This window comes from Triturus cristatus, chromosome 4_1, assembly GCF_964204655.1.
Source record: "Triturus cristatus chromosome 4_1, aTriCri1.1, whole genome shotgun sequence".
NCBI classification, from domain to species: domain Eukaryota; kingdom Metazoa; phylum Chordata; class Amphibia; order Caudata; family Salamandridae; genus Triturus; species Triturus cristatus.
This window is the reverse complement of record NC_140585.1, coordinates 914,140,847-914,154,126: the sequence shown is the minus strand read 5'-3', so window position 1 is coordinate 914,154,126 and position 13,280 is coordinate 914,140,847. Positions and strand designations below refer to the sequence as shown.

The 13,280-nt window shown below is 40.8% G+C and overlaps 1 protein-coding gene across 2 annotated transcripts in view; it reads left to right on the top strand.

Annotated features, from left to right (window-relative positions):
- Positions 1 to 13,280, top strand: part of LOC146855791 (protocadherin-15-like) — a 261,208-nt gene that overhangs the window by 133,388 nt on the left and 114,540 nt on the right. For both annotated transcript variants that reach the window (XM_085653702.1, XM_085653701.1), the window contains exons 4-5: positions 8,708 to 8,767; positions 8,958 to 9,050. In XM_085653702.1, the coding sequence (XP_085509828.1) occupies positions 8,708 to 8,767; positions 8,958 to 9,050 (153 nt within the window). The remainder of the gene's footprint in view (positions 1 to 8,707; positions 8,768 to 8,957; positions 9,051 to 13,280) is intronic.

Genomic DNA, 13,280 nt, shown 5'->3' with positions numbered 1-13,280 from the left:
CAAAGGCTGCACCTGGTCTGTAGCAAAGATAACAATGGTCCTGAACCAATACTTAATGATCAAGGGAGAAATTGAAAATTGTTACTGAATTTCACTACTAGGAGCCTCTCAAGAGTCAGCTCACAGTAAGAAGTAACCAATACATAACCAAAACACAAAGTGCACCAACCAAGTCCTCTTTAGAGTAATTTCTTCAAAAAAAGGCATATATTTTATTTTACATATATATACAACCAACACAATAAAATTCACAAATTTCAGAGGAGTTAAGAATGAAAACGAGGAGTGCGGCGTGGTCCCCATGGAACGGGAGAAGGAACCCCGCATAATTAGTGCGGTGTGAGTTTACCAGGGTATGACCCGCAATCAATGGGCGGTTGTGATCCTGGAGGAGAATAAATCAAGAGGAGCAGTGGGTGTTCACACCGCTCCTCTCGATTTATTCTCCTCCAGGATTTATTCTCCTTCAGGATCACAACCGCACATTAATTGTGGGTCATACCCTGGTAAACTCACACTGCGCTAATTATGCAGGGTTCCTTCTCCCATTCCTTGGGAACCACGCCGCACTTCTAGGCGGGTTCTATTATCGGGCGCCACCCGTGACATTATGAGGGTTGCCCCCCCCCTTCCTTCTGGCTCCCTGACCTGAGGAAGACCCGCGTGTCTGAGGTGTAAAAATTCCCTCTTCTGCCCTCAAGTCGGGTTGAAACGTCGACATCAGAACCCCCACCCCGTCTTGGAAACCTGGACCTTCGTCCCCTGTGCACCATTGTTAAAGGAGATTCATTTCCTTAAAACCCTTGAAAACTATATGTATGAATAGAATACATGAAGTAGTGTATTAGGCCAGGTTCCTAATGACTGTTTGTTTATTTATTATCAGACTAATGTTGAATGATGTAAATCTATGCCCTTTACTCTTCTGAGAACTTCTCCCTGTTCTATAATTCTTTACACTTGAGCACAATAACTCCTTCACATTCCTTCTGGTGCAACCCTCTCCTCGTTTTCATTCTTAACTCCTCTGAAACCTGTGAATTTTATTGTGTTGGTTGTATATATATGTAAAATAAAAAATATGTCCATTTTTGAAGAAATGACTCTAAAGAGGACTTGGTTGGTGCACTTTGTGTTTTGGTTATGTATTGGTTACTTCTTACTGTGAGCTGACTTGAGCGGCTCCTAGTAGTGAATTTCAGTAACAATATTCAATTTCTCCTTTGATCATCAAGTATTGTTTCAGGACCATTGTTTTCTTTGCTACAGTAAATACCCAGGTCCATGGACTTTTGTTGGGTTACCCCATTTATTTAATGTGTACCTGGTCTGGACATCCTTCCTTCCAATACTGTCCTTAACAGTATGTCATCCTGAAAAACTATAATCGTTTTCTTAGGATCATCATCAAATAGCTGGTCATCCAGTATTTCCTTGACCGTTTTAGCTGGCTCATTAAATATAGCACATGCCCATAGGATTTGGTTATGATCACAAGCGATCAGAGCGCCATAAGTTGGTGTTATTTCTAAGGCCTCTGTTTGTTGTATCAACTCGCTGTCTCATAGCCAATAATCCTATCCCTGACGTCAAAAACGAAACCCATTGGGTATCTGAACCTCTCTTCTCAATAGCTCTGGTGCTTCTCCTACTATTGTGTATATTGCTGTGGTAAATGCCTCTATATCAGTGGGACGAGCTCTGATGATTTTATCTCCAGTAGAAAAATCTACTGCTACAGCCATGAGCCTAGAAGGAGGAATTCCAGCTGTGGACAGAACATAGTACCATCAGCCTCAAAATGTATAGTCATGTTAAGTTTAGCCATAAGATCTTTTCCCAATAAATTTGCTGGGGCAGTTGGAGAAAATAGTAAGCTGCCTTCAACATACCTTCTCCCTATCTCCATCTCTACCTTCTTAGTGACTGGAACCCTCATTACCGCCCCAGAGAATTCTTGTGTGTCTGTTGATCTGTTACGAATTGGAATATCTCCTTCTCGGATACAAGATCAAGTTGTCCAGTATCTATGAGGAATACATATCTCCTATTATTGATAGCTACCATCACAGTGGGTTACTCATCTGGCCTGTGCGTCACTGACAATACTGGACATATGGGACTTCTATGTAGGCATCTTTATTGAGTGTATCCTCCAATGTAATTTGTTTGGAAGGGATTTCCTCCTCTCCTTGAGGCGGAGTCGCCATTGGGGGTGCTTGATAACTTTGCTGTGGCAGTACTTGTTGCATCTGAGACATTACTGGGTGCTGTGTATTTTGTTGTGGGGCCTAGAGTAAATATATTATTTGTGGATTTACCTGTGATTGCATTACTGCATTACCTGGCTGATTGTAAACCCCTATCCTTCCATTGTGTTCCTCCCATCTCTTGGTTCTGCAGTCGGTAATGAAATGCCCATATTTATGAAAATAATGGCATGTCTGACCCATAGTCTGGGGGCCTATCCTACCCCTTCCTATACCTCCTCGTACTCTTTTACTACTTCCTTGTGTCCTTGCATTATTTTGCTGTTGGGGGTACTATTGTTGGGCGGTCTCTAGGATCTGACCCACAGATATCACAGTCATCTGAGCCATGGCTGCTACTGCAGCCCCGTCCGTTGCTCCCTTCTTTGCTAATTTTTGATGCACCAACTTGGCTGGTGCCTTCTCCATTACCTCCTGCTTGTTCCTCTCTTTCTCGTTCCTTTTTTACAAAAATGTATTATGTGTGCCTGCATCTCCGTCCAAGGTTTGGCTTCCAATGCCACTATGTAGTTTAAGTTATCCTGCACATCAGAGGGTAACCCCTTCTTTATGACACAAAACAACACATTTCTTCCTGTTACTTCCCAACCTTGGCCTACTTCTTGATACATTTCTCTTTCATCCTGCTGAGGAATTTGGCTGGGTCCTCATTTGACTGCATTGATTGAGCCATGGGAGACCCAATGTCTGGCCTATCAGGATACATTTTCCTCAGCTGATCCCCGACTACTGTCAGAACTAAGTTAAATAGGGACTCATCACATCTGCTTTCAGTAAGGGTGACATTTCTCACTCCAGCTTTGTGGAAGACATTTTCAGTCTCATCTCCTATAAAGGAGCTAAGTAGACTCTTTACGTCCCCTGTTGCCAGGGTGACAACTGCAATTTGTTTTCCAAATGTCCTAATACATTTCCCTGCTCCCTCTGTAAGTGGTGACACATTTTTTTAAAGATTTTCCTTTTCCATTTGTGGACAGGGAACACAATGAGGTGTCCCAGGTCGCTTATATATCAGGGGATGTGGTGTATGGGGGTAAAGGAATGTTGGGATTATGCTGTCTGGCATACTTTTGCCATATGCGCAGAGCATATAGGGATAAACCCAGTCTGCAGGGATGTGGAATTCCTGTGGAATTCCTATAGCCTGATGCCAAGGACATATTGTTTGGGGTCAAGTGCAACAAGATTTCATGTGTATTTTGTCCTTGGGAAAAGTAGGCCCACCCCCTGCAGCACAAACCTTTTGACTGCCAGATTGCAGTACCACATTATGGATCAGAGAAGGGCACTGTCTGCAGTTAAGGTAATATTTGTGTCCATATGTTAATGCTGCTCAAACTTGTATTTATGGTTTATTAATTGAAATCCTTTATTATTAGGGTGAGCGCTCTAAGTAAATGTTGTAAGCTCTAACTGCACTACTGACAGTGGTTCCAATATAAAAATGTGTACACACGTTTTCAAAGTTTGGCAGTATGAGGCTATGTATAATGCTCCCAGAATGCTCTCGGATTTGATGCAAATATTTGCAGAAGCTTGAAAGCAAGATTGATGATTCTTTGCTTTCAAAATAAAGTGTTCATAAAAAAAAGAAAGGAGGAAAAAACGACATTTTGCTAAACTACTGTAAAATTTCAGGTACCATTTCTTTGCAGCATCATTTAGTAACATGTGTTGATACATGCTAGTATTTCCAAAAATATTTACTGTGGAAAATCGAAAATCAGTGTAACCAGTTCAATACGATTATGGGAAACAAAAATAAACAAGCATTGGCAAAACCAGTAAGTCTGAAATTGGTGGTCAGCTTTTTAGTTTTGCCAATGTGCGGATTGTTTTGGCATGGTTTTTGTAAAACCTTATTGATGTGGGAGCTGCTGGTCAATCACCATTATAATAAACATTGGCAAAAGCAAAAATTGTTTTTGGTCTCAAAAAGCACACACTGCCTCATTAGTTACTGGCACTGAACAAAACTACTTTGAGTGCTGATATGCTCCTTGTGAAAGAGCAGAACGCTGTCACTAATAGTGAAGCCAGCCAATACAGAGAGAAAGAGAGAGAATTTTAATAAACGCAAAAGGTCATGGTCAACGCCAGACCAAATTAGGGGCCCAATTATTAAAGAAAGTCTCAAAAGTGCACCCACGGTATATGTCCTTGCATTAAGTTCAGCTATACGTCTTTCGTGAATTCCCAAGAATTTACAGAAGTAGGACAAGAAATAATACTCCTAGCAAATATTTGTGAACTGCATTTTAGCATGAGAAAATTTGCATGTGTAGATTTGCTCATGCGAAAATCTGAGTGTTTGCAAGTTCATTTTCCCTTCAACCACTTTTTTCCCAACTCTTGAAGAAGGTTTACGTCTGCCATTGTCAGGAGTTAATTTCCAACATTTCTCAGTATGGGAATAGATTAGAGAAGAGTTGTTGAAAACCCTTAAAACATACAAGTGAGTAGGTTTGCACAGACTCACTTGTAACCCTGAAACTATTAAATATCACTACATTCAGCCCCAGTATGTAGATCTGCGGAAACTTAGCAACATAAGGGGATTGCAAGTATTCAAACACTACTATGGTATGAGCCCTGGCATAATCAGAGAGGCTATTTCAGAGCTCTTATATAATGAGATTGCTGCCATAATTTGTCACCGCACTATATGGCACCAAAGGGACATGCTGCTAAATTATCTGTATAGGGTAAGACATTATACCAACTGCTTTCTTCTTGGGCAACTATCTCATTGGGGGTGAGATCATTACAGCGTAAAGCCAATTGAACACTCAGCTGTGGTACTGGTCCATCGCGTAGCGTCAATCCCTCTGTAACCTCACAAGATCCTTTTCTGGGATGTGGCTGGCCATGCGTTCCCTCAAACCGTAACTGCTTGAGCTCTGTTGCTCGGGGTTTGCTACTATTAGAGAAAGCGCTCTGCTCTCCTTCTCTAGTTATCTTTATACACATATTAGTGGGACTGGGCGACCCCATTGATCTATCCCTGTGGTCATGATTGATGAGTGATCTTTCTTGGGTCCTAATGTTGTACATGGGGCATCTAGCCTCCTGAAATTGAAGTATTTCACCCATGTCATCTGCGTATCTATGTACTTATTCTATGCTGTCTGCCATCTTCCCATAATTTCCCTGAAATACTTCTGATATAGTATTTTGATGTTCCCTGAAATAGTTCTGATATGTTATTTTGCTGTCCTTCTCTCACTGCATCTCTCTCATCTTTTCTATCTTCACTTTGTGACAACATTTCTGAATGTTCTCTGGTGTAATTATAATGCTTCCTTTCTCCTTTTGCCAAGGTGGCAAATCACCTTCAGTCTTTTTAAAGTCCTCATCTTTTTCTCAAGGTACTACCTATCGGGCCATACCAACAGCCCTATCTACATAATCATTCCACCTTATATCATTTGCATCTCTCTGTTGTGGGCTAGGCACCCTCTCTTTGACTACCTTTCATGTTATGTCTCTTTTTTTGTACAAATGTGACGTTGCTGATGAGATATGTGACCGATCATCAACGTCTCCTTGACCCTTCCCCTCTAACCTCTTGTGGAGAGGCCCAATCTAAATGTAACGTGAACTGTGCCTCCAATAGTCCTGAGAATCACCCACACGTTTGTTGTTTGGGAGTACTTGTGTGTTTTGACCTTGATATCTATAGGGCAACACTAGGGGGTACCTTCGGAGATAGTGTAAGGGTTTCAACCTCTGTATTCTCAAACCCCACCTCAGCTTCCTGTTTCTGCGCTAATGGATAAATACGAGGTAACTTGGGAGAGTTACTTGTAGGGTCATTTGGGGAGGGGGAGCATACAAGGTACAAGATGTGTCAGTATTTAAAGAATTTGTAGGCTTCTCACAAAAGACTCACCACAAGGCTAAGGCGGCTTCTCACTTCTATAACTTAACTCCTGTATATTTACTTTTAAGGTACATGCTAGTATGTTCTAATATTTTATCATTAAATGTCCCTTCCTTTGGCCAGGGGGTATGTGTGTTTCTGGGTAGTCTTAAACCACTCTTTACAAAATGTCTGCAACCTTTTCTGATCACCAGGAAAGGTTTTTTCCATATGTTCTAGGGGAGTCTACCTAGTTCCCGTGTTTCTAGCAACGTTTTTATAATAATATTTAAGTGTTTTTATCTATTCACTTGTTTTTACCCATTTAAAACGTCCTATCCTGACGTTTTACACTATCCTTCAAAAGATAGGGAATCTGTTAATTTATTTCTTAGTTATACATTATGCATCATAACATTATAAAAACAACATTAACCTGTGGCCACATTTCTATTTACATGTACATATACACATTCATCACCAACATATTTAAAATATAAACACTTTAACTATTTCTAAAAACAATCATAGTTTTTTTACTCTGTACTATATACTAGGTCAGTAGCCATTGGACGCTTACCTCCACGCTCAAGAGAGGACAACCCTCAAACCATGAGCCTCATAGACCATGGAGGGACTTCCAGACATTAGGTCTAGGTAGAGATTCGAGTGTTCAGTTCTTACTGGAGGTAAATTAGCAACATTGGCCTTTCAGCTGTTCCTCTATGTCAACATATTAGAACACATTTTGTACTTCCAACTTTCGAATCACCCACACTTGACCACTTCCAACTCTATATTGGGAAAAATTCTCTACCGATTACGTAATGCCTTAACCTAATATTGTGCAATGTTCATACACAATCTTGCATTCGATAACCAATTTACATTTCACCGAAGTTTACCATTGCCAAAGAAACAAGTCATATCCTTTGCAAACATGGAACAGGAGTCCACGTTGTCCTCACCTTAAAGATAGAAATCTAAGGAGTCTACTCGTCCCCTGTGAATAGGCAGACATTTTAGGTGCCACTGTGTCTATTTACCTCGTCATAAATGTGCAGTATTCTATACAATGGGGAGTAGGTTGTTTCACATGACAGCAGTAGGTCGAGGGCAAACGAGACTCCTGGCTCTGCTCCCAGATTTGGGGGGAGGACAGGAATAAAGAGAGGCAAGGCTTCTCTGACAAGGCAAAAGTAGGTTTAACCACAACAGCCTGGAGACCGGTTACCTCCGTAGAGCTGAAAAGCTGATCTCAATTTGCTGTTTGCAGGCAGCTGCTTATATAGTTGAAAAAGTGATGACCTAAACACAATTGTCTTAAAAAGCCAATAACAGGTCAAAGTATAAATGATTTAATAATATACTTTTACATAAACATCACATCACCTGTTTCCTTTAACCTCATAACCTTTTCTCTACATTCTCTTTAGCATAGTTCCAACAAAGCTTTAATGAAACATTAAGCTTTTTTCCCTCTAGTGTATTCGATTTTATTACTCTGTTCCCAAGACTTCTTATCTGACTCTGTATTCTTTAGATTAAAGTCACCTTTGACTAATATTTTCGGAACCATGCCTCAATTAACAACGAGCATGGATGAGCTTGTGTGCTGGGATTATAATCTCTTCCAGGCTTGTAAACATGTTTTTCTACTTAACTGAAAACCCACTGAACTTGTGTTTCTGCTTTCTGGTAAACTTTAACCTACATTGCATCTTCATGAAACCAAGGCATATATTGCTCTTTAACCACGTATCACTCTGTATTTCTCTCTACTAATGTCTGCAGTAGTGCGATTTCCTCTCATTTCTTTTTCTCCTTAACATCATTCCCTTCAGACATGTGAGGTTTAGTGTAAACCATGAGGAGAGAGAAGCATCATCAGAACTGTCACCAAATGGTGACTCACAGGCTCTGCAGCAGAGTGGGGGAGTCTGGTAAATCGTGAAAAGAGGGGATCCCCAGGTCTTGCATCTTTTCCAGATCTGTTGATCTGTCATACTTTGCAGCTGGTTGGTGTTTCATGTAAACCTGTTTATCCTGTGATAGGAGATAGATAACCTATTCCACACCCGAGATACAACTCAAAGTAAAGACACCCCCACTAAGCATTAACCTCTGTGTTGGTTCTTTTTTCAGAGTTGATCCAGTATTCACACTATACTGGTAAGGAAAACAAAACAGATGTGCCTACAGTGCCACACCCATGGGGTGCATTTCATGCAGGGAGGGAGAGTGGTCAGGGATTTGCACATGCAACTGAGGGCGACAGCTGAAGTATGGGATTTCTTCTCACTTCCGGGGAGCAGGGATTAGGAGATGGTGGGCCAAGTGACTTGCCCAGAGTCATAGTTTAGCTGTTATTGAGTAAGATGGTCTGGGAAACCTCTGGTCCCTGCATTTACATGACAGCATGGTGTATTCTTCTGCATGGATCTTGGAGGGTGAAAGCCTACAGGGGAACTTGAGAGCACTTGATGGGTAATTACAGAAATGGCAATGCCAGTGGTTTTATAAATAAATTTCCACTATATCACATATATTAAGAGTTGTGCCTATTGTTTTACAGGCCCTGGAATCTCCAGTGCTGATGGTCACACTAACGTGTTCTGAGGAAGGAGTTACCAAGGTATACATTTTTCTTTTCTTCATCAAGCCTCCAAAACAAAATGTAATATTAATCCTCCGATTTCTGAGTAGAAATAAAGAGGTTTTCTTCCATCTTTTTCCCCTCTATCTTGCGTCTTCCTTAACCTCTGACCTCACTTTATCCCAATCTTCGTCCACCTCTCTTTGATTTCATCTCTCCATCTCTTTAGGCCCAGTACAGAATCATCGTCCAGGTTCTGAATGAAAATGACAACAGGCCTTCATTTCTAGAGCCTTCTATCATGGCCCAGAACATCAGTGAGGTGAGTAATCAGTCAAAAAATATGCTTACTGAGACCATAGTCTTTAAAACAGCAAAATGCATACACAATATATATTAAAAACCAATAGGAACAGTCAAAATGTATTTAGAAAGTAATTTACAGCTAATAAAAACCTTCCTATTGCACAGGTTACATCCAAATACCCTATATCCATGAACAATTCTGCAGATCGTCTTCGATGTAAAGCCCCATACTTATGAATAATAATAGGCCTTAAAAATATTTTCTGTGAAGGCAATAACCACATGCCATTTATCAAAAAACTGAAGAGGGTTACATTCAAACCGCATTTACTTTTGTTACCTGTTATTGCATTCCTTACCATTGAGCACAAGGGAAATTGATTTAGCCAAATTCTAAACTTTAGCACTGCTTGTCTCAAGCTGCGTTGACTATATGGAAACACTTCTCTATCCTGCCAGGAACCCTTTAAAATTTGAATATAAACTTAACGACTCAAGATCATCAAATGATTTTCCATGGCACATGTTTCGGTTAATAATCAAAGCTCAGATTTAGATATCATCACTTGGAAGTTTGCATTAACCAATTCTATTGACAACCTACTACATATATTGTATAATATCCTCCTGACTTCTTGTACCCACTTTAGTTCACAGTCTGTAATCTCATTTGGCAAAAGCTTTGCAGTTTTTGGGTCTGTACTGTTTCCCATCCGAACACAGAATCTTATTGCATCAGCATAGGTTAAGTAGCTGCAAGCTTTTAGGTTCGCTTCAATTCTCATAGCTTGAATCATTGTCGATTTTGGTAGGGTTTCTTCAGGTATTTACCTTCTTTATAATCTCAATCAGACTGACCGCTTAAAACATATTAATTCAGAACAATATTGGAATTGTGGGTCATTCATGTCTGGGTAAGCTGCTAAAACTGGTGTTAAAGATGGATCGCCATATTCTTTACTGAAGTTTTTAAGCCCACTCACAGAGGAAAGTGCTCTTGCTTTTAAATATCAATATAGTAATTCCACTGCAATTTCTTCCCGACCACATTTACATTATACTATTTTTATCTTTCATACATTTCATATGTAATACAGATGTACTTTCTAAACGCTATAACTTTGGTTTTATCCATATTAATTATATTTTTTTCTCAGTACAATAATTGTCAAACACTACTAATTGCTTCTAAAGATCCATAATGACTGGTTCATCTACTTATAAAAGACACAGCATCAGCTGCGGTCGGTAGTAGGAGTAACTGCAGGGCGGTGACGTGGGGAGGGGGAGGGGCAGGGTGGGGGGTAGTAAACTATGGATTACGGAGGTTTACAGGTAAGTTAACATATAAATTCATAAAACGAATTTCGTTGCGTGCACTGCATCCCCAAATGCGATGCAGTGCACGCAACGAAATTTGTTTTAACTTGTGAGAACCCAGCAATTAGCGGTGAGTCTTTGCTCAGTCAAGTCTCTTGGAAACACACTATTCCATCATATACGCGAGTAATGGAATAAAAAAAGTGTAAGACCAATAGTTTCCTTCAACTATATATATATATATATATGTATATATATATATATATATATATATATATATATATATATATTCACTGAAAAAACCATAGGTTTCACACATGTTTAAGTTAGCTGGACATTTTACTGATAAAAAACCAATGAAATTCCCCCGTTATAGTTACTGTAGGCAACTATAACTCACGCGACCGTAATCCTCTGCTGATGCTAATACTGTATTTAGACACTTATTTGCCCATGTCTTCTTCCATTAAATTTTAGCTATACATATATTACAAATATTTTTTTTTCATAAAGACACATATGTCATCAGCAGAGGATTACGGTCGCGTGAGTTATAGTTGCCTATAGTAACTATAACGGGGGAATTTCATCGGTTTTTTATCAGTAAAATGTCCAGCTAACTATAACATGTGTGAAACCTATGGTTTTTTCAGTGAATTTGCAAGGTTTTTTAAATGCTAATTCCTAACTATAACGTGTGTGAAACCTATGGTTTTTTCAGTGAATTTGTACGTTTTTTTAAATGCTAAGTTACTTTACGCCATTTGTGGCGTGCGCGCCCACTTAACGCAGTTCGTTCCGTGCGCGCATGGTGCGCTTCGCGCACCGTGCGCGCACAGTGAGCACGTGGTGCGCTTTGCGCACCGCGTACGGTAAGCGTAATCGGCGAAATTTTTGAAAAAATTAAAATTGCCTTTTTTCACTTGGGGGATCGTTGGGGACTCCCTCGACATGGCTAGGTGCTTGGGAGCTGTGTAAACAGCCCCTTTACATGTTTTTGCACTTGGTTTTTCAACCCCCTGTCAGAGTGCGAGAGAGAAAATGGCGGCCGCCGCTTCCTGGTTTCGACCGATTCGAATGTTTACTAAGATCTAAGGGCCAATCAGAATCGCACTCGCGCACGCCACCGTACGCGTACGGTAAGCGCACCATAAGCGCACCGTAAGCTGGCTCAGATATATATATTGATTTAAAGGCTATTTTCTCAGAATCTACTGAACAGATTTACACCAAACCTACAAAAGGCACTTCCTTGACCTGAGGACTACCTCTATGCCAAATTTCAAGTAATTCTGTTCAGCCGTTCGGGCTGTAGCTGTGTCTAAAGGTCCTATGGAAAAATGCATGGGAAAAACGCGTTTTGGGACCCCCCTTTTATCTCAGCCCCCGCTTGACGAATCCCCCCGAGACTTTCAGGGTAGGAGCGGAGCGTAGCGCCCCACTTATTTTGAAAAATTCGCGAGGATTCGTCAACCGGCGCCAAAGTTATTCAAAATAGAATGTTGCGGATTTCCTATGGAAACGTGGTCCTAACTACTAACTATAACTACCTACTGGCGACCGCCAGTAGGTAATATATATATATATATATATATATATATATAAATATATATTTTTTTTTAAACACAAATGTCCCGCACGGAAGGAGCACCTTTCCAGCCGGTGCACGCGTCGAGATCAGGACATAATCTCGATATTAATTTTCACTCAATTGAAGAAAGACGCGGCACTCCTCTCGATAGTAATGATGTTGTTTTAATCTCAGATAGTAGCTACTATCTGAGATTAAAACAACATCATTACTATCGAGAGGAGTGCCGCGTCTTTCTTCAATTGAGTGAAAAAAAAAAAAACAAAAAAAAAAATATAAATATATATATATATATAAAATCTACTGGCGTTTGCCAGTAGATAGTTATAGTTAGGACCGTGTTTCCATAGGAAATCTCAAAATTCTATTTTGAATAATTTTGGCGCCGGTTGACGAATCTTCACGAAATTTTCAAAACAAACGGGGCGCTCCGCACGCCTCGGATGTTGGGAAGCGATTAGGCGGTAGTGAGGTTATTAACCTCATGCTGGGCGGAGTACATTGGCACTGCTGCCCCCACCGACATTAATCCTGACTCTGGGGCTGAAACGGTAAGGGGACCGGGGAAGGCGCTTTGTTTGATTCACAAGCAGGAAATTGTTTTTTAAACTGCACGCAATATGCCCTGCACCCCCGCACAACCACATGGTGTTAACTTTACCCCCACGCACTACCTACCTGGATCCACCACAATGGATTCTGGGTGTTGGAGTTCAACTAAGCATCGTGAACTCAAACAGGTGAGCGGACCATCTGGGGGCGGAGCGAGTTTGAATCAACTTAAAAGGAGGCAGGACTTACTAACTTCTTGCTGCAGACCTCCTGGACACTTGGGCGCTGACGAAGGCTAAATGAAAAGCCGAAATGCATTCGCCAACAATGAACGCAATAAAGTGCTTCCAAAGCTTCTTCCCCTGTGTGGCCTCTGCTCTCTCTCAGGAAGGAGTTTGTTGGATATATATATATATATATATTACCTACTGGCGGTCGCCAGTAGGTAGTTATAGTTAGGACCACGTTTCCAAAGGAAATCCGCAACATTATATTTTGAATAACTTTGGCGCCGGTTGACGAATCCTCGCGAATTTTTCAAAATAGGTGGGGCGCTACTCTCCGCTCCTACTCTGAAAGTCTCGGGGGGATTCGTCAAGCGGGGGCTGAGATAAAAGGGGGGTCCCAAAACGCGTTTTTCCCATGCATTTTTCCATAGGACCTTTAGACACAGCTACAGCCCGAACGGCTGAACAGAATTACTTGAAATTCGGCAGAGAGGTAGTCCTCAGGTCAAGGAAGTGCCTTTTGTAGGTTTGGTGTAAATCTGTTCAGTAGATTCAG